The following is a 21,371-nucleotide window of genomic DNA, read 5'->3' as shown; positions in this document are numbered from 1 at the left end:
GGAATGAGCAGCTCCTTACAGCTCCAAGCTGGAGGGCAGCCCTGCCCTTGGAGTGGCCCTATCCCAGCCCCTTCCCCAGCAGAGCACAGCTGAATCCAAGTGGTGCTGAGAGCAGCATGGCCACCAGCAGGTCCCCAGGCTTTGATCTTGATACACTAATAGCCAACCTAAGTTCTCCAGCCTTTGTTCTCCTGCTTGGCCAACACCAAGCTGGGATCACCTCCATCCACACTCAGGAAAGCAGCAAGGCACACTCCCCAGTCAGTCTCATGGAAATACCCCACAGCCCTAGGGGAGATGCTCTGTCCAGCTCAGAGACAGCAAATATCAATAATCAATGCCAACCACAACAAAGCCATGAGCACAGCTGCACCCAGCTTTGATGCCACAAAAGGAGCACTCCCACACAAAAAGGGCCTGGCAGGTCGCTTCCCATAAGAATATCCTGAACTTCACCTCCCTGGCCCAGCAGCTTCCCATATCCTGCACCCTCAGCCCTTCCTACAGCATCTGGAGCTGAACTTCTCACGCCAGGTCCACAAGCAGCCCCATTTACCTCCCAGCTGCTGAACCTCAGAGGGCTGAGCAGAAAGCTCCTTGCCAGCCTTGCCTGTTTATGCTTTCACAGGCTGTGTCCATCTTGTCCTTCGTGCTGCCTGTTCCTGGGCAAAGCACTGGCAAGCTGAGGGAGAAGTGGGAGGGAGCTGGGCACTTGCAGCAGCAGCAGCCTGTGGGTCCCACCAGCTCTGTGCTCACACTGCTGAGGCCTGGGCAGCAGCAGCAAGGGAGGATGATGTGTGAGGCCCTCCCTGGGCTGTCTCCAGGGCAAGGCTGTTCTGGAAGAGCCCCTGCACTCCCCAGGATGGCCAGACTGCAGAAGGCTCCGAGGCTGTGGCAGGCAGGTAGCCTGGAAAGCAGAACAGGCTCTTGGCTCCAGCTCCCCTCTCTAAGCACACAGCTGGGAAATGCAGCCCACGCCCTTCACAGCACTTCTCTTCACTTTTAACTTCCGAGTATTTTAATTTGCAGGAATCGCCTTCTTTCATGTTGTGAAACCGTGTTTCTTTCTCCCTCTGATCTCCAATTTCGCATAGAAACTGTCTCCTTTGATATGTCTTGTTCACATCAGTCTGATCAGGCAGCTCCATAATTGTTAGTGATTTTCAAAGAACTGGGATCCTTGTCTAATACCCAGAGTTGAGAATTCCTTGCTTTTTAAAATGTTGTTCAAGCAAATTAGATTAATTTAATTTCTTTCTTCCCTTTGGGAACAGGATGCCTCTTGCTTTGGTGCCCACATGCTGTCTTTCATTTCTGCAGGAGCACCCAGCTGTAGTTCAAGGGGTCACTCTCTGACTGAGGGAAGGATTTGCACAGGTAACTGGAAGCAGGAGAGTTTGGGATGCCTCAGGAGAACTTGTTCTGCATACATGAACAGAATCCAGGCAGCAGCAGCTCCTCTGGTGCAATTCCTGCACATCTGTACCTGCTGGAGGCCACGCACCAGCCTTGCAATATGCTGCACACGGATCACAGGGAGCTGGAGCTCTGTCCTGAGGCAGTGCAGACCTGAGCACCATCCCCTGCCCTCTGCAGCCAGAGCTTCCTGCAGCAGCACAGCAGGGCCTGGTGGCTCCCCTGAGCTGGCCTCTCCAGCCCCTGGTGCTCCCAGCTGCTCCCACTGCCCTGGGGGCTCTCTGCAGTCCTGGCACTGTTACTGCCCCCTGAGCTGACTCAGCCCTCGCTGAGTTTTGAGGTCCTGCCTGATCTTCAGTGCCAGCCTTTCACAAGCTGGACACAGCCTTTGGGAACAGTGATTTACAGCTCCTGCTTGCAGCACATGCTGGCACACACAGCCTGCTATAGGGGTAGCAGAGAGCCCAGCGTGCACAGGGAACCCTGTGGCTTCAGGCAGTGCAGCTCCAGCCATTTTCCTGGACTCCAGCTGTGCTCTGAAGGACAGGAACCCAGCAGAAGCAAGGGCAGCACTGCTGCAGCTCACACGTCACCTCCCTGCACCCCTCCCGAAGCTTGTGTGGGCACAAAGCTGACTGTCCTGCTGTGCCATCCCCGGGGGATAGATTCCTGCAGCCTCGTCATCAGCCTGGCCCTCAGAGCTTCAGTGAGGCTGATCACCAGCACACTTGAGAGGGGCCTGGTGCCAAGGGGATGGCCAGTTAAGGCTAACACAGGGAAGCCACCCTTCTGCCACAGGGACATGAATTCCCCAGTCTCAGCCAACAAGGCCTGGCCCCTCAGAGAAGGGCAGATCCAGCTGAGAAGGGCCTGGCAGTTCTGCATGGGGACGCTCAAAGGGATGGTGTCTGAGCAGCCCCGAGGCTCAGAAGAGCAGCAAAGCAGCACGCAGAGGATGCCCTGAGCTGGGCGAGAAGCACCACTCAGACCAATCTGAACCACAGGCAGACGTGAGCCCCTTGATTTGTGAGGGTTTAGTCCAACCACGCAGCATTTAGGAGGGAGGGGGCTGTGCAAAGCCAGAGTCAATGCACAGCAGGCAGCTGGCACCACCACGACCCATCCCCAGAGCACGGCTTAGGGCTGAGACTGAGCGCTCAGCCAAAGGCTGGCAATCAGCTCAGAGGATTTATCCACTTGTTTTTCTTAAGCCACCTTATTTATTTTTCCCTTTTGGCTCCCTAGCTCTGCAATCCCTGGGATTTGCAAGTGGTTTTTGTGGGGTACATCAGGCTCAAGGTCTGACAGGAGAGAGGTGCAGCTTTCCCAGCCCAAGGTAGACCTACCGATGGGGGACAGCTCTGCCACGCTGCCGATGTAGGGCCCCTCGAGGAAGCGCGGCTCGCTGTCGTTGATGTCCTGCACCTTGATGATGAACTCGGACTCGGGCTCCAGCAGCTGGTCTGTCTGCCGGTCCCGTGCCTGCGCCCGCAGCGTGTAGAAGGTTTTCTGCTCCCGGTCCAGGCGCTCGGTGGCGTGGATGTCACCTGTGATCTCGTCGATGAGGAAGATGGTGCCTGCGCCCTCCCCGGAGATGGTGTACTTGATGGAGCCGTCTCCCTCGTCCGAGTCTGAGTGGATCTGCCAGGGAAAGAGGGAGAGGGTGGGAGCAGGCTGGGGCTGTGCTTGTACCCACCCCAGCCACCTGCACAACATGCCCACAGTCCCTGTGTGATGCCCCTCTGCTCTTGCTGGACTGGACAGTGACAGAGAGCACCACCAGACAACTCCTGCGCATGAAAGGCCCAAAAAATTAGAATTTCAGGCCTGCCTTTACAGCCCTGCAGATTACAAATTTTGCCAGTGCCCAACCCCACTACAAACCAAGGGACAAAGCCCTTTAATAAGGGGTTAGGAGATGATGGAAAAGCAAAGGACAACTCAACTGCACTCCAAAGAAAAAGGCTTCCCTATGGGCCAGGACCCAGGACTCTGGCAGCATGGGATCACCTCTCCCAAGGTGCACCACCAGCATCCGCCCCTTCTACACAACCAATTGCCCAAAGTCCATCCTCATCCACCTGCTTTGCCTCAGCCACAGCCACCCTCCATGATCTGGGAAGCTGGTGCTGACAAGTCCCCCTGCTGAAGAGCTAACACACTTGCTGCACACCCCTGTGCTGGGTTTATGTTGCAGGGTAACAGGGGTCACAAAATCCCATCATCCTGCCCAGACCACCACCTGGACAAAATCTGCAAAAGAGTGTGACAAATAGGCTCATGTTCAGGACTAAAAACAGACCCTGAGGAAGATGCCTTTGCAGGCAATCTCTGCTGCTTCATTTTTTAATTAAGATAATGTTTGGAATTAGGAAAAGAAAGGGTAAACAGCAGTTCCCCATGGACCAAGAGCTGACTGGAATCCAGGCCAGACGTCCAGAGATAATTTTATTGGTGGCATTAAACTGAGTTATGAGGTTTTTACAATCCAGCCACTTATGAGAAATCTATTAACAGTAACTGGACAGGCAGAATGCATCTTGACAGAGAGCAGCATGGGCATTAATTGGGACAATCCATAATGGGACAGGCCCCCGGAAAGGTTTCATCAGCTGCTTTCATTTGTTTCCTACAATTTTTGCTTAGAATCAGCAAAGTCATGTCCCCCCTCCACAAAAAGAAAAAAGCCGTCCATTAATCGGCTAATGAAATATGAAAATGTTTATGGGCCATTCAATCTTCCAAACTGCAGTTCTATAATCCACCTTTCAGACATACAGCTCCACCAGCAAGAATTTATACCAGAGCTGCCTCTTTTTTTACGATGCCTTCATTATATTTGTCTTGTTAGATACAGTTTATGTATTTATTTCACAAGTGAGGGACCCACACGTTAGGCAATTCAGTGCATTTCGCACAACATTCACAAATTACTGCCCATGGTGACACATCTCTCAAGGCTTGTCTGGAAGGAGACTTTCACTCAGCTCACAAATAGGGCTGTGAGCCCAGCAGAGTCTGAGACCAGTGTGATGGGCTTGGCTGGAAATGTGCCTATGGAGCGGTCACCCCGCCCTGGCCACCTGGAGCATCCTGCCCTGGTCCGTGGTGATGGTCATCCCAGCCTGGCCATCCAGTCCCAACCCTCCCCACTGGCCGGTGGAGAGCTTGCTGCCTTCTTTACTTTATCCCCTTCTCCCAGTTCTCAGTGCTACTCCGTGAGCTTTTCAGAACGAAGGAGCACCAGGTCTGTACAGCGCAGGCAGCAGAAACCTGCATTTTCTGCTGAACACCGGGGTCATGATTGATAATTAGGCTAGAGATAAAGCATCTAGCACCACATTGAGCTCTCAGCACATCCTCTTCACATATTTGCTCATCACTGACTGCTTGGAGCAGACACCAGCATCCCTGCAAACCGGAACGCTAGGAAGAAAAATGGAGCCTGGGCTCAAGGGGCTGCAGAGATTGATTTACAGGGGAAGATTAAAAGAGCTAAATCTGTGCTGCTTGGCTAAACAACAACTAATGGGGGAGGGCTGGATCGCAGACTACAGAAACGCGAGGGGAGATGCCACAGACCCGGACCACATGCCAGGGATGTTCTCTCCTCCCTGTTACAGCAGGCAGGCTTGGGGAGCACCACGCTCCCACGCAGCCTCAGGGCTCCCTCCACCCCTGGGCATGGCAGGAGACTGAAGTCACAAAGCTCCGGCACACACTGGGCCCCAAGAGCAGAGAGACCACCCAGCCCTGCCTGCAGCTCAGCCCCAAGCAAGGAGAGCAGTGTCTGCAGAACTGGGACATCCAGAGGGCGGACAATAGGCTGATCTGTCCCATTTGTTAAACAGGAAAATTGTTTCCTTGTCCTAAAAGACTACAACCAGAATTCTTACGAAGCCATTAATTACATACTAATAATTAAATCAAAATTAAATATGAACAGAGGTGCACATTCCTTATTAAAAGCAATTAAACAGAAAGCACAGATACACAAATAAAAAATGACTCTGGGGCTAGAAAAGAAAGAAAATCAAATACAAACTAGCCCATAATAAAGGCGCACTCTGTTTGCTCCAACTCATAAAGCCTGAGTTCATCAATTTTCTTTAAATATTAGCAACTTAATTAAATCTGCTTTTTTCCCTTTAATCCTCTCCTCTATCTAAAATAGATCTGTCCACATGCAGAAGTTTGTAACTAGTGCTGACCCCATAATTCTATTTAAAAAACCCAAAGAAATCCACATCAAACTGACAGCAGCCTCAGGGGAAATTACAGTTCAGAAGAAGGATTAGCTAGAGAACCCAGATTTTATGGAAATGGTATCGGCCCTTCAGAAGGCACATGTAGGTGTGTGAGAGGCATCCACAGAGGGCAAGCCCCATGTACTCTGCAGGGTCCCCCAGTGCAGGAAGGCTCCAGACCCACAGACTGTGCTAAGAGGGCTGGCACATTGCTGGGGACAAGGAGTATCCCAGGCGAGTGCTCCATCCTCTCCCAGCAGCAGGAAAAGCCTGGCCCTGCTGGCTTTCAGCCCCGGGGATCACAGGCAGTGATGTCAGTGCTGCTGCTGTGAGCCAGGCGGGTGATGTGGTGGGTGATGTGGAAAGGGGCTGTAAAATGGGTGAGTTGTAGGTTTCGGTTCAGCTGGAGCCGAGGCACTGCCAGGCCTGTGACATGTTCCGGTGCCTCCGCTGCTCCCAGGGGAGCCGTGAATTAGCTGTGCCTGCTCCGAGGGCGGCGAAGGAGCGCGGCTTTGAGTGTCTGCTGAAACGGACACAAATCACCACTGAAATCCCCGCTGGCCCCCAGCCAAGAAACCCATTTCCAAGCTCCTCCAGACTCATGCCCAGACGGCTGAGGCCATCAGACAGCCCTGCTGTACAAGCTCTTCTTGGGCACTTTCCTTTGGGGTGAGCCCATGCCTCCAGCTCTAGCTGGATTGTAGTGTGCTCCTCTGACTGGTCCTAAAAGCTAGCACTGCCTTCACCCAAATACAAACAACCCATCAGCCTGACAAGTGGGGCAGCTGCCTCTCCAAAGCTCCCAGAAAAGGATAAAGCCCAGCAATCCCAAGGTGAAATGCTCCTTCAGCCTCGGGACACCAGGAGTGGAGGGAGCAAAGGTCCATGTCCAGTCTTCCTAAGAGGTCACACACCAGGAAGAGTGGTGAGCTCCTGCCTGCAGACCCAGTCCTGCCCAGCAAGGCACTGTCACCTGCCAGCAGCTCCCACAGAGACAGGGCTTCTTGCACCCACCCCCAGACATCAAAAGAAGCCAGTAAATGATTGTAGGAACGCAGATGTAAACCTTGGTGTGTCCTGTTATCACCTCCGGGAACACATTAACCTCACCACCCCTAGCAGGAACCAGGCTCCTGCCATCACAGTCCACAAAGTATTTCTCTAGCCAGGCTCCCATGAACAACCTAAGCATGGGCCCTCTCTCTGCTCAGCACTACCAGCATGTCCACCCTGCCCGTGGCAGCCCCATGGGAACATCAGGTCAGCTTACCTTCCCCACATAGAGCGGCTCCGTGCCCGTGTACTCCTCCACCACAAAGAACTGGTTCCAGACCCAGCCCCGCTTCACTCGCCCGCCGGCCAGCAGCGCAGGATCCCCGGGCTCCCCGAGGCCAGGGCCCTGCACCGCCATGTGCATGGCCCAGGACCCCAGCTCCTGGATGGCGCAGAACAGCAGCAGCATGGTGCACGAGCAGCCCTGCAGACCCTTCGCCATGGCACTCTAGGAGGCTGCATGAGCAGGAGCTTCTGGACGTGCAGCCAGCATCCTTTAGGGAAAAGTAGGAGCAAAGTCCACACTAGCAGCGTGAGGCTGCCCGGTCAACGCAGAGCATCCCCGTCCCCGCTGCATGCCGTGCCCTGCAGCTGGAGCACTCCTGTCCTGTGTGAGTCACATCTGTGACAAGAGGTGTCCCGGACTGCCTGCTGCTGGCGTGGGAGCAGTCAGTGCTGGTGCCTCGCAGGCTGCTCCTGGGTCTCCAGAGAAGAGTCTGGCAGCTGGCATTTGTCCCCGGGGACAGAGCTGCAGGGCTCCGTGCTCGGCTGCCGCGGGTCTGGCTGGGGAGGGGGGCGATGCACAGCCTGCTGCCCACCCCGCCGGCGGGCACACGGGGCACAGACACCCACTGCTGGCATTCACAAGAGGACAAGGAAAGCTCTTCCACAAAGATTTTCAAGGAGGAGTTAACAGGGTGAGCTGGTGCAGCCAATATCTGCCTGTCCTCTGGCAGCCTGGGACTACTGTGCAAGGGGTGTGGCAGGGCAGGGGTCTGTGCCACACGTGCAGCTCACAAGGCCATTTGTAACTCCCATCTTCGGGGGGACACCATCCCAGTGCTTGATGAAGGGTCCTTTGCCCAGATGACTCCGGCCACTTCCATTCTCTGCTGGCTCACACGGGGAGGTGCAGGGCAGTCAGCAGCATCTCCGGGAGCCTGGAAAAAGCCAAGGTGTCAGAGCTGGTGTGAAAACACGGCCCAATGTCCCCCTGTGCTGCTCCTGCAGCCTTGCTCAGTATCTCCCACCCTGCCCTGCCCCAGGTGCTACACAGCCAGGCCAAAGCCCGCAGGTCCTTCCAGAGCAGGAACACAACAGGGAGGGCTGCAGAGCTCTCAGCACTGCAGACATCTGCTCCAGCAGGGACTCAAGAGACCAAGGATCCTGCTGACAAGGGCACCCCCTCACCACATGGTCCTGGCTGTTGAGAGGAGCCTGCAGGGAGTCACTGGTGCCCACCCACACTGTTAAGAGATGTGCAGCAGCACTCCTGGCACAGCACAGCTGCTGGTGCCTGCACAGGACCAGAGCACAGCAGTCCTGCATGGGCAGACAAGGCTCACACTGAGGGATACCAGCCCCTGAGCAGGGGAGGTACAGCCTGTGCAGACTCTCCTGCAAGTCCTCCCGGCAGAACCTCTGTCATCTCTCCTCTGCAACCATGGGCAGCAGAAAAGCATCTGTTCAAGAATTTGCCACCTGGCTGACTCTAAAGGTAACAGTTTGAAAAGGGGCTCTGGTGTAAGGTTCAATCCACCCTCAAGGCACTAAGGGCTGAGACACGAGACCTTTAGCCCAGGGTACATTGCATCCAGTGAGCACATGGAGAGAAAAAGCCTCATCAGGAGATGGGATGCAGCATCCATCTCTCCCTGCACCAACGCCCTGAGGTTCCACCAGAGCTCTGCAATACCAGCCACAGCCTGATCTACTCATGAAACATGCACCATTCTGCAGAATTCATCTCCTGTCAGCTGCTACTCTTAATAGGAGGCAGAAAAAGGGTGAATGGAAAGGCAAATTATGCTGGACTAGATGTCCACCTACTCCTCATAGAAAGGGAACTGGACTGTGCTTTGCACAGACCCCTGCATGAATCGGAACAATCCCAGCTGTTCAGAGGAGGAACAGCTCCCATATATTTCTCCAGCCCTTTCCCTCACTTGCCATTCCCCTGTGTGACTCCACCAATGGGGCCATTTCCCAAACAGGGAATGTCTGTCTGCATTCACTTGTCTGGACAAACACTTCCCTGAGAACCACAAAGCATCATTCTACACTGCCAGCTCAAGGTTCACAGGTTGTATGTCACACAATGTGCACAAATCTATTCACCAAAAGGTCTCACACACCCCTCACCCCATGCACAGCTAAGATCACTCATACACACTGGCTTCTTTTGTCTATTTAGGCCTCATTTGTGTGCACACACATTTCCTCCCCATGTACACATGCTATATTCCACTCACACATGCACATCAGCTGTCACATGTGCCAGCCCTGGGCACTTCATGCTCCAAGGAAAACAGGGTCTCCAGTGTATTTTTATGTTAGCAATCATGGTACAGAAGCAGTAACATTGCTCCCCACCCCTCCCATTTATTATGAAGATATTCCCACACCAGCCAGGTGAGGTTGTTGGCAATGTGTCTTGCAGCCAGGGCTCCCCATGCAGAAGTGCTTCCTGTCCCTGCTCCCAAAGGGCAGCTGGTGAGGATCCCTATCAAACACCAGAGTGTTTAACACCGTACACTTAGGAGAGCAAAATTTCCTGTAGGTGGGGGATGGACTGAGACACCTCTTCCCATGCAGAGGGTAAAGTAACTTCACAGACCAAATGCAGAGATTGGGGTCCCTGTTCTGGAGCAACAGAGCTGAGGCTGCCCAACCCACAGCAGGCTCCAGAGCAAGACACTCACGAAAACAGCACAAGTGCAAATGTGCTTTATCACACTAACCTGGGTGTACAAAAGATAAATACAGCAAGACACAGCGCACTGCTGCCACAAACAGCATCTCTCCCAATTCTCACACCTAGGAGAGCTCTGGTTATTTTGCAGCAGGTTACCAGACAGTGAGACATGTCAATAAAGTGAGCAGCATAAGCTGTGCCAGAGCAAGAGTTTCAGGTCAGCAGCAAGGGCAAACAGTAAGTGTGGGAAGAACACCCTATCCAGCATCTCTGCCTGCCACTCGGCAGCACTTTTACAGGCAACACCTCCAGTTACATCCAAAATCTGAGTACAAGTGAGTTGCAGCTGATAAACTCAACTGCCAGAAAGAGAATTTAAAAAAGAATTCATCTGCATTTGTTCTCAGGACAGCTATGTCAGCCAGAGCCTTGGGGAGAAGCAGCCACCACCTGCTGAAGTCTCCCATTCTGCCCACCCAGCATCCTGTCCTTGCCATCCAGGAGCAGATCCATCCACACTGATTTATAAAGCCCTGCCAGAAGCCTGACAAGGCAGCAGTGCCTGTGCCAGGGTGCAGTTCTGCAACACTGAAGGCCTTCTGAACACACGGGGAGGCTGCAGGAAAGCCAGTCCAATGGAGCAAATCCTGGCACCACAACTAACATCAGCATCCAGGGTCTCCAACCGAGCTGGCACACGAAGGCAGCACATTCCCTCTGCCTCCAGAACCCAGCACTCGGGGCACACAGCTGGCAGACAGCACCAACACTGGCTCTGTGACGGCAGTAGGAGCCACCTTCATTCCCCTCATCACACCATTTCACACCTTAGTGGCATCCTCTAGGACACAGCCACCCCAGGCACACACTGCAGGCAGCCCTGTGAACACAGAAACGGCACTGCTCCCAGCTCAGAAATGGACTCTGGGCCTTCTCTGTCAGCCTGACCAGAGTTACAGCACACCAGTGGAAGCGGCACAGTCCCAAACAGTGTCAATAAACCGGTAACAATAACAGCTTAAATGCACACACGAAGGGCAAGGCAGGAAAGAGGAAGTGAGGGCAGAAGATGCTGCAGTGGGCGAGCTCCACTTGAGCAGAGCTGCTCCCTGGCTGGCAGACAAGCTGGCCCACAGTTCCCAAGGCAACTTGTTCAGCCCTGTTGCATCTGAGCACTCCACAGAGCAGATTCTGCCACGGAGAGGAGAGTCCTGCTGAGCACCCATGGGGCTGGGCTGCGTTGCTGTGGGAAACACAACCTTATGCATAGTCTCAGCTATTGTGCTGGTTTTTATATTTAACAGATTTCTCATCCGAGCTGATGCAGTTTGCTGGTGACAGTGTCACGTGTCCAAAGTTCAGCTACTCTCAGCTGAGCTGTCTGCATGCTCTTCCTGTGGGCAGCAATGCAGGACCGAGCTGCCTCATCCAGGTCCCAGATATCAAAGCCCAACTACAGAACCTGTGGTGACTTCCAGTCCCCTGCACCACACAATGTGGGCCCAGAGGCACATCTGTAGCCAGGCTCATTGCCATAAACCAGATCCTTCTTCTGCAGTGACAAATTCTCAGCCCGTGTCTCTTCTGTGACAGCTTCAGGGCTGTGTCTCTCCTCAGCGTGCAGAACCTTCCCAGCTGTCACATCACAGACCTCTTCCAGAGGCTGCAAAGCCAAAAGCCCCAAGTCCTACTCATGCCCTTGCAGCAGCAGGAATCAAGAACCCCAGAAGGTCCCATGCACAGGAACCAGGACTAGCACAATATTTATTTCCCTGTGTTATTGAAAACCTTTCACCAACAGCTGGAAGTGCCCCTTCCCTCTGCCACACGTGAGCAGCAGGGCTGTAAATAACCAGTGGGAGCTGCTGCTGCAGCCAGCCCAGCCCACAGCAGCACACAGGCTCCCACCACGTGGCAGTGTGCCCAGCACTCACCACACCATGCGGGTTTCCATGCAGAGTGTGAAGCACCAGACCCTCACACTGCCCCAGGCCCAGGGTGATGTCCCCTCTCCTGCTGCTCTGCCATCCCCACTTCCAATTATCAGCACAAGTCCCCCCTCCTCTCCCCACAAGAGCTCGTGCAGTTTGTTGGTGTGCATTTGGCACAGCTATACTGTACATCATGTTGACAGTAGAAATTACATCCTGAGCTTATGTTTTACACTGTGCTCTGTCAGAACTCACCGCAGCCCAGTGATCAGGACAAATTGAATAGCATCCCGTCCATGTCAATATTTATTTCATTTTACAAATGCAAGCTGATGCAGGAGAAAGTAGGCAGGGGGAGGGGGAAGATATGGGCAGGCAATAGCACACCAGGACAGTCCTGCATTGCTGCCCAGGAGCCCCGGGAGGACTGTCCCACCCAGAGGCCAGGGAGCATCCCCAGGACCTCATGCAGTGCTCCCATGCACGTAGCTCTACTGGAAGGGCTGGCACACCAGTACTGCTCCTCTGACAAGCCCTAATAATTGGTAAAAAAACGCAGAACTGCCCACCAGGTACCAGAAGATGCAAAGGCAGGGAAAGAGAGCCCTCTCTCCTCAACCCCGGTCTGCAGCCTCAGCAAACGTGAGCTTGGATGTCCTGCTCTGGCTCCCCACTTCTCCCAGCAGAGTGGCACCAGCCACCAGCACAAGCATCAGGACTGCTCCAGCTGTTCAGAACAGCCACGAGGATGCTACAGAGGCTGCTGAGGAGCAAGGCAAGAGCAAGGCACTGCTTGTGCCACCCTCTAGAATGCAGAGCCACAGCATGAATACCAAGCACAAGAGAGGAGCTCAGTAAAGCTAGGGCTTTCTTCTGCTTTACCACAGCCCAGAGGACACAAGGAAACGAAGGCTGCAGTAGGAAGGTTGCTGGACAGAGACAATACCTCAGTCCTGACACCCTCAGTCCTCTTGCTGCTGGATTAGCCTGCAGAGTGAGCTCATGGGAGCACCCCTTACACAGCTCCAGCCCTGCTACCCAGCAAAGCCAAGGAAGGAGCAGACAGCAGCACAGCAGGGACAGTCCTTGGGGTGGGGACAGCAGTGGCTGCCAGAACCTGCAGGCAGTATCCCAACCCCATGGCTGAAAACTGGGAGCTTGTGGACTGCCATGCTGCCAGAGAGCTGCTCCTTACAGTGTGCTGTCCCAAGGGCAGATCATGCAGGGACAAACGGGGCATGAGAAGAGCTGTGGTGTGCCTGCATCCCCAGGGTCTGGAGCAGGTATCTCTGACCAGTCATGAGGAAGCCACACAGGTCCAGCACTGTTCTGCCAGCTTTGGCCCTGAGCACAGCTTCCTCATAGGGAGATACAAGAGGCAGGCTGGAGATGCAGACAGAGCACAGTCACAGCTTTGTCAATGGTTTGCAGCTCTGCTTCCAACAGGCAGGACTACAGCATATCTGGAGACAACCCAGGACAGAAAGTCAGACAAAAGCTCCTGCTTGACTCCCAGCAAGCAGCCATAAGTGCCCCACTGCTAGAGCAGTAAGAAGAGCACAAGTTTCACACCAGCTTGCTCCCAGAACATGCAAACCCATCTGGTGACCCTTTCTGAAGAGTGGGGCCAACCTCCAGCACCAACCAACCCCCTCCATTCTCTGCCCAGCTCTTTCTGACCCCACTGTGCCTTTACCCGAGAGCTCAGAGGGTGTGCACTGGCTCCAGCACCATCCACATGTCAGCTGTGTCACCTCAAGGGAACAGCCGCAGCTACGTGCAAGCACAAGAGCAGCTCTGGGGGTCAAATTAGTGCCAGCTCAGTCTGCACCCCACAGGGAGCCCACCTGCCTCACATCTGAGAGCGTGGGCAGCACAGCAGCCCAACCTCAGACAGCCCTTGCTGGGAGATGGGGCAGGAAAAAGCAGCAATTACTCCAACAGCAATTCTTTTCCAGCACTGCCTACAGTGCAGCACGGGCTGCGACCACGTCTCCTCCTGTTAAACAGGATTCAAATCCGCTTAAAGCTCCCCTTCCTGGGAAAAGGAACAGGCTGGCTGGAGCACACTCCCCAGATCTGTTGTATGGAGGTAATACAAGCAAGGCAAGGCTGCTGCAAAGCTTTAAGATGGTTCATAATCTCCAGGCCTAAGGCTAAGACATGAACTCAGGCTCTCTGGAGCTCACTTTCTCTACTGGATATTGTAAGACAAGATGAGGCAAATACAATTTTTTTTTTCTTTTTATAAACTTCTCCTTGAAATATAGAGACGAGAGATGAGGCAATCTCACCAGACATCAAACACTGTCAACTCCAGGCCAGGCAGGTGTATCACAATCAAGCTTCCAACATCCCACACGCTGTCTCTTGACAAGAGATGTCGGTACCACACCTTGGCCAAGCACCCACCCATATCCCCACAACCTCCCACAGCTCCTCTCCAGCATTCAGGAGGCACCTCAGGATTACCCCTTTGGGCTGGACAATGGAATTCTCAGGGCACTGAGCCCTCTGCCCCACAGGGAATACTCTGCAGTTTTAGAACACCAGGGACCAACAACACAACCTGGCTGCAGCCCCCTCAGACCACTGTCCTTGACTGGAAAACATGAACACACATCACTAATTCTGTAAGGGAAGGCAGCACTGCTGAGAGAAAAGGTGTGGGATGCCCACTGACATCAAGACAGATGATGATCACAGCCACTGCACTGCAAGCTCCTATTCCAGCAGATCCCGTCAGTGGCATTTAAGTGTCAATGTTCAAATAAAGCTGGACAAAGTACCAGAATACTGGTGCCACAGGGAGCATCTGGAAGCTAGACAGGTTTTTGCCACTGCAAGCTCTGGAACTTCCATTTCACCCTCTGCTGAAATGGACCCTGCAGAAGGCAGACTCTAACTCACTGTCCTTTCCAGCATATCACCAAATTTTGCCAATCAAGAGAGAGATGGCAAGAGATACTAACCTGGACAGCACATAGCATCACACTGTACAAATGCTGGAGATCAGTGGCAAAAGGATTCAAAACTACAGAGGCTTTTGAATTAAGATATTTAAATTACTTTTGTCTTTACTTACACAGTGAAAGGGTCATGTAACCAGTTACTGGATAAGCATAACCCAAATGCAGGCCCAGACCGTGCAAGGCAACATTTGGTAGCAATCTGCCTTTCAGCAAGTCTTCAGCCTTGATAGAGAGCACAGAAGACAGGCAATGATAAAATCAAGTTCTCTCTCTGATGTCACCATAGCCTCAGCTTTGACAACAGGGCAGAAAACCCATTATCTGTAGTGAAAGTTTAGTCATGCTTATTTTTGAAGTAAATCTCTGGATTTCCTCTTTCTGCTTCCTTGGAACTGTTCTCCCAGCAAGGAATTCCTTCATCTGCCTTTCTTCTCAGATCAACTTCCACACGGTTGAGCAAAGTTTTTTTGGCAGAGGAATGTGTACCTGCACAATGCTCAGGTCTGTATGACTAAACATGCCTCCTTCTCCCTTCTTTTTAAGTTGCTTTAAGTTTAATTATTGTCCCCTTTGATGCTGCCTTGAGAAATTATAATAGAAAAATGAGGCAACTGCCAGAGCAGGAGCTATTCACAACCTTTTGACTTCTCATGTTCAGTCACTTTCTGCTATCAGACACACTGTGAGGAACAGTATTTGTTAAACCTCTCTCACAAGCATTGTTTGGAAAGAAGTATTTTCAAAGTTTAGGAGGGTTTTTTTTCCTCCAAATCTTCTCTGGTCCAAGTTTCAAAGAAATTTTAATTGCAAGGAAAATCTCAACATTTGCCCTAGGGAAGAGGTTTTTACAGCCATAACGGTCTCGCTCTGCAGCAATTCTTTTCCAAATATGGAATTTTCATGCCTTGTCTACGTGAATACAATACTTTTAATTTGTCTTTAAAAACAGTCTCTGAGAGGAGGTGGAAGCAGCCATCACAGCACTTCTGTCACAACTTCTGAGATGGACAGAGCTCCTCCTGCTGTGGTGAGAGAGCTCTAGAGCTCAGACCAAGCCTTTCATTTTAGGATCTGGACAGAGATCTGTCCAGAGAGCTGTATCTGAAAGTCATTCCCTTACAAACACCTGAATAAAGTCACAAGTTGCATTCCCAGGAGAGCTGCATCTTTTATGCCTCAGCACCTCCTGAGGAGCTAGAAGTGCTCTTGTGCAGTGGGGCAGAGAACCCCCACCAGCCTCCCCAGCCAGAGCTGCACCTGTGGCACAGCCCTAGGACACACAGGGACCCCCATCACTCCCCTCCTTGCTCCTACTGCCACTTCTTCCGGCCCTGAACACCAGCAAAAGTGACAAGAAAGGAAGGGCACGAGCCCAAAACAGGACAGGTGGAATCAAAGCTGATGGCCCAGACAACAGGCCATTTGGATAGGAATTAGAGGACAAAGTAAAATAAAAAAGCACAAAATGGAATTCTTCCGCTTTGACAAATGTGGAGGGAATTGGGTTCTTTTAAGCCAATGTTTGGCAGATGCATGAATTATTTATCATCCAATATTGTGTGATTAAATGGAAAACTGAAGATGTTCATAGCTCTGTCTGCAACTTTCTACCTCTTGTGAAAGACTCCTCAAATTCCTACACAGAATAACAAGTGGGTATTATAGTGACTCAGAAAGGTTCAAAGAAACCTCCTCCAATTTGCTTCTCAAGGTTCAAGGTCACGTTCAGACTCAGTCCTCTGGTGAAATAAATACTATGGCAGGCACACACCACTTTCAGGAAAGTCTCTTGCTGCTGCTCACTCTTCTTCCCTATACATCTTAATCCTCTTAGCAATTTTGTCCTTGGAAATCCCTCAGTCTTCATGACAGGAGATCTGCAACCCCTCTTCACAGAAGGCAGGAGGAAGTCCCTTCCCCTGACAGCACACTGTCATTTTGAGACTAAGACCAGGCCCCCACAGGATCCTCCACAATGAAGCTGAGAGGCTGCGAGGGAGGACAGGAGAGCAGCAAAAAACCAGGACAAGGCCTGGGGGGCTGCACCTGCAGTTTTCACAGCACTTCTCTGCAGTGTAACAAGATCATCTGTGTGAGCACAGCCCAGATTAGAAGCCTGTACCAACTTTCTACTGCAGATACCTCTTCAGGTGCCTTTGGTCCAAGCTAAGTGGCTTCCTCAGCACCTCAGGACAAGCCTGCAGCAATAAACAGCTGTTAGGAAGGTGGAAGAATGAGTGTAATTAGTCTCCTTAATGCCAATTTCAGCCTGATCTCTCACACTTAAGAAAACTGTTACAACGATTTTCTTTTTTTCAGAGGAGCTCATTAAATAAAAATTAGAAACAAGACAGCATAATGGGTAAGAAAATTGTTTCTGCAACATCCTGCTAAAATCCAACACTGCCCTTCCTACAGACAGGTTTTTCTGGTTTAGAAGAAGAGGCTCCAAACCTTCCTGCTCCCCAGGAATTCCTAAGCACCAGAAAGAAAAGAAGGAATCTGGGCACCACAGGAATTTAGGAACCTGAAGTAGAATGGTGCAGAGCCTCATCCCCCAAAGAGGAGGCAAATATGCTTTGGTAAGACACAGCACTGTGCAAAACACTCCACCACAGCTGGCAGAAATCCTTGGCAGCTGAGTCTCCAACACAGGTAGCACATTTTGGCCAAGTCTGTTTGAAAGCCAATGTCTCCAAGAGGAGCACAGCAAGGAGAGGGGCTGCCCAGATGATCAGAGCTCTCCCACATCCCTTCCTGGGTCCCTGAGGCTGCACACTGAGCACAAACAGGTCAGCATGAGCAGCGCTCTTGAGAACAAGCCCCAGAGCATCACAGCCCCGCAGGAGCCTCTGGATGGTCACCCTGGTGGACACTCACTGAAAGCAAAGCCCATCTCCCCCGGACAAAGAACAAACAGCAGAGACCAGAGCCTCTTGCTGGGCCAGGGACCTACACACTGGAGCAGATGTGCCCGGAATACTCAGAGCACAGCGTCTGCCCACGAGCTGCAGACAACAGCCTCCTGCAAAATAAAGGACTGACCTCCTTGTAAGCAACTTGCAGACAACAGCAACAGGCTAAATTTTGCATTCAACCATTAATGATTGATGCATTATTTATTTGGAATCATTTGCCTCATTCTACTAATCACATCACCACTTCCAGCTCCTGACAACGAACAGTGCTTACAGTCATGTCCCAGGAGCCGCTCGCTGCCCAGAGCTACTCAAACCCAAACCCGGGGGCCTGAGGGCTATTTCACCTCCCCAGGAAAACATCCAGCCTTTGCCAAAAGCTGCTCATTGCCCTGCAGAGACCACAAGCCACATACCCTCTGATGGGCAGCATCTGGCACTGCTGCCATGTCCAGAGGGAGCTGCTGAAACCAGCTCCTGTCCACCAAGGGCTCACCTGCAGTCAGAAGAAACCAGCATTACACTCATGTTCTCCTGCCCTGAGCCCACCCTGCACTTTGAGCCCAGCCTCCAGTCGTGGTTTAACTGCAGAACAAGGTAACCACTATGAGTTTCTGCAAAATTCTCGTTTCAACAGCCCAACTTGGGCCCCACCAAGAAGCCCTTCCTGCAAGGGCAAACAGCCCCATAAAGAGAACCCACATGGAAACCAGACACTCCAGAGCAGAGCAGCCCTTTGTCCCCTCAGTGCCACAGCCCAGAATATCCCAATTATGTCCCCCCAGGCACTCCTGTGCCACCACTTTGCAGGTAAAACTCACACAGCAGAGGGCACAGACACTTTCCCCTGAGGAACCAGTCCCTTGGGAATGGACCAAGTCCAGATGAGAGCTCTGGAGGCAGAGGGACCACATGTCCCAGGTCACTTGCATGCAAATGAAGAAGCATTATAGCATCCAGCCTGGTAGGAATCAAATTTTCATATCCTTCCATGCCCACTAAATTCTGTTCACAAAGACCAAGGAAAAAAAAAAAAAAAAGGAAGTAAAAGCCTTAATAAATGCTGGAAGAGCAGGGAGCTCACACCAGCTCCCAGCCCAGCGTAGCTCAGGGATTATCTAGGCAATAGTTTATTTTTCTCTCCAGTATCATTTTCCCAGCTTGATCTCTACTGTCGCAGTATGATGGTTTCACCCCATTAGCCTTGCTTAAAAAAGTGATCCCAGGACTGTGAGTGTTATTGCCCACATAAATCAGGAGGCTTTGAATATGGAGCACCTTTAAATAAACAGCTGATGGAAGTGAAGTTCCGGGATCATTATTAATAGCTTTTCATTTCTGTGTCCGCTGTGCTGTGACATTCTTTCCCAGCAGAAAGCCTCCGCTTCCTATCCCCAGTACATCTGATCCCAGGAGTGCTGCAGTCAGGATGAATGACTGTACCTCTGTGTTAATTGCATCGCCCGCTCCACAAACGGAATACTAATAGTAACGAGCAACAGGAGGAGAGTTTGCAGACCAGGAGTGATGGGACACTTTAGACAGCGACACACCAGTCCCACTGCCTTTTCCAGGGCTGGTTCTTCCTCCTTGCCTCGAAGAAGGGCAAATCTTCCAACATACACCAGTAAATGCTACAACAGGTGATGAGGTCCTGTTCAATTTCTGTCCTGTCTGAAGTGCCTTGTACTGGATAGACACCAATTTTCTCTGCTCTGCCAGCAATATTACACCTCTCACAAGCCCCCTGTAAGCAAAATGATCCCACTCTCCACATTCCAAACAGCTTCAGGATGAGTCCAAAGCAATACACACCCTTGGAGAAGCAGCCACCACGGAGCAGCCCCAACAGAACTTACAGGTACTGTTCAAAAATCTCACCTGGCCAGATCCAGTTCACTTTTCTCCAACATGACTTCCCCAGGGAGAAATCACTCTCCTCCTCCACCCTCAGCTATCAGGGACTTTCCTAAGTGCTGCAGGAAGGTGCAGAGCATCAAGGGGCAGACCTAAGGGCAGCAACAGCTAACACCACCCACTTCCCTTTCCCAGGGTGGTGAGCCTGGGACAGAACTAGACACCTCAGCACGGACCTTGGCCACCTGCTCTGGGAGCCCCTGGCTTTGCTCTCTGCTGCCAGCACTGACACGTAGGTGCTCCCAGGTGGAATTCCCAAAATCTTCATGTGCAGGACGCAGAGCTGCCAACTCTGCTGCATCCACAAATGACATCTTCCCCCAGGTCTGTGGAGAGACCAAGTTTCTCCTCAGAAAGTGGGCTCAGGCTCTCTAAGGCACTTTGCCCAAAGAAAGAAGGAAATGATCCTGCTGACAGCCAGCTCCAACAAAGTGACCGATATAAGTGCTGGCAAAAAGGCTCCACAGTGCCCAGGAAAAGGCTGACACAGAGGTTACAGCCCCTTTACTGCAGAGACAAAATCAGAGGGTCCTGCTGCTACAGCCCCCCCCATCTCCTTCTACTGGTCTTGAGTCATGACCTGCCTACAGGTCATGCTGCTCAAAGAGGGAAGAAGCAAATCCCCCAAAACAGCCTGTTGCTGTTTGCAGGGACAGACTTTGCAACAGACATTTGCTGTACATAAACTCAAAGGGCTGCAAATAGCAGCAAAGCATGGGAACAGGTGATGGCTTTTGATTTTACTGCTTGCTCTTTTCCCAAATCCAGCTCTCAGCAAGGAGATTTGGGACACAGGCATAAATAACAGAAGGTTCACCTATGAGAGAGCTGAAGTGGAAGCATCAGAAAATTGGAGTATGGCTGAACAAGGCTGAAAGAGACCACTACACACAGGAAGTACATTCCTTGGAGGACTTTAAGAGGGACAAAAAGTGTTAAATGTGTCTCCTGATTTCAGAGCCCTTTGCTAGCTCTGAATTGTGATGGACTAGAAAGCAGAGATACATCCTTATGACAAGTCTGTGGGTCTCTGGATATGATTCTGCAAGCCAGATACAGCACCAGCCTTCCTTCTGCAAGGAACTCTCAACACTTTGTTGAGTGAATAAAAAGATTTGATGCCTCCTGCACCACTCCCCCGGTGCTGTATTTGCAGACTGTGAACCAGCATCTAGCAGCCACACAGGGCCTTCGAGCACAGGAAATATAGTGGGTATCACATATGCAAAGCTCAGTGCATCACTAGAAACACTGCTTTCCAACCACCAGACTTCAGCATCCCATTGAAGCATCACCTCTCGGCAGAGGCCAAATGTGCAAATTGCAGTTGAAAGGGAGAACATTTCTGAAAGCTTGAAGCACGTGAACGCAGCAGACTGGAACAGAATCTGCAAGTAGCTTCACTTTAATGTCACTACCAAACCAACAGCACAAAGAGGAAGGGACAGACTGGGAGCCCTGGGAACAACCACTCTGCTCAGCACAACTGATAAAGGGGGATTAATCATTCAGTTCCTCCATCAGGCACAGGGGTTCACAGGGCTTTGGTGTAAAACTCCATCAAACAAGACTGGCATCTTCACTTCTGACACTCCTGGATGGACAGAGGACGCAGCATGAGGTTTTGCACAGGCCTTATTTCACATTCCAGCCCTTTGCCTCTGACACTCCTGGAAACAGTGAGAGGCTGTGAGAATCTTCTCAACCCAGCACACAGGCTTTGAAGGGTCTTTCCTCATGTATCTGCACAAAGCTGGGACCTTGGGGCCTTGTACGTGGGTTCTAATGTTATTATTATCAAAAGGAATAAAGAGGGACATGGTGAAGTAAGAGGCAGCAAAGCGGCCCAGGCAACAAAGGGAGAAAGAAAGAGAGAGATTACAGTAGCAACAGGGAGGACAGAAAAGCAGATGGACAAAGTGCATGGGAAAGAATAGAGCAAAGGAGATATACATACACGTGAGCAAGCAGGATTGGGCTGGAACATGTGGGAGTGTGGGCGT

The 21,371-nt window shown here is 51.8% G+C and overlaps 1 protein-coding gene across 2 annotated transcripts in view; it reads right to left on the bottom strand.

The window, feature by feature from the left end:
* Positions 1-21,371, bottom strand: part of CDH22 (cadherin 22) — a 76,352-nt gene that overhangs the window by 44,394 nt on the left and 10,587 nt on the right. Inside the window, exons 2-3 of one of the 2 annotated variants that reach the window (XM_038159200.1) lie at positions 6,934-7,876; positions 2,763-3,057 (exon numbers count right to left, since the gene is read on the bottom strand). In XM_038159200.1, coding sequence (XP_038015128.1) covers positions 2,763-3,057; positions 6,934-7,158 — 520 coding nt within the window. In that variant the 5' untranslated portion in view covers positions 7,159-7,876. Of the gene's footprint in view, positions 1-2,762; positions 3,058-6,933; positions 7,877-21,371 lie in introns of those variants that run through there. The other variant, XM_038159201.1, reaches the window with a different exon arrangement.

This window comes from Motacilla alba, chromosome 20 (assembly GCF_015832195.1).
Source record: "Motacilla alba alba isolate MOTALB_02 chromosome 20, Motacilla_alba_V1.0_pri, whole genome shotgun sequence".
NCBI lineage: Eukaryota > Metazoa > Chordata > Aves > Passeriformes > Motacillidae > Motacilla > Motacilla alba.
The sequence above is the reverse complement of the archived record's forward strand: the minus strand, read 5'-3'. Positions and strand labels throughout refer to the sequence as shown.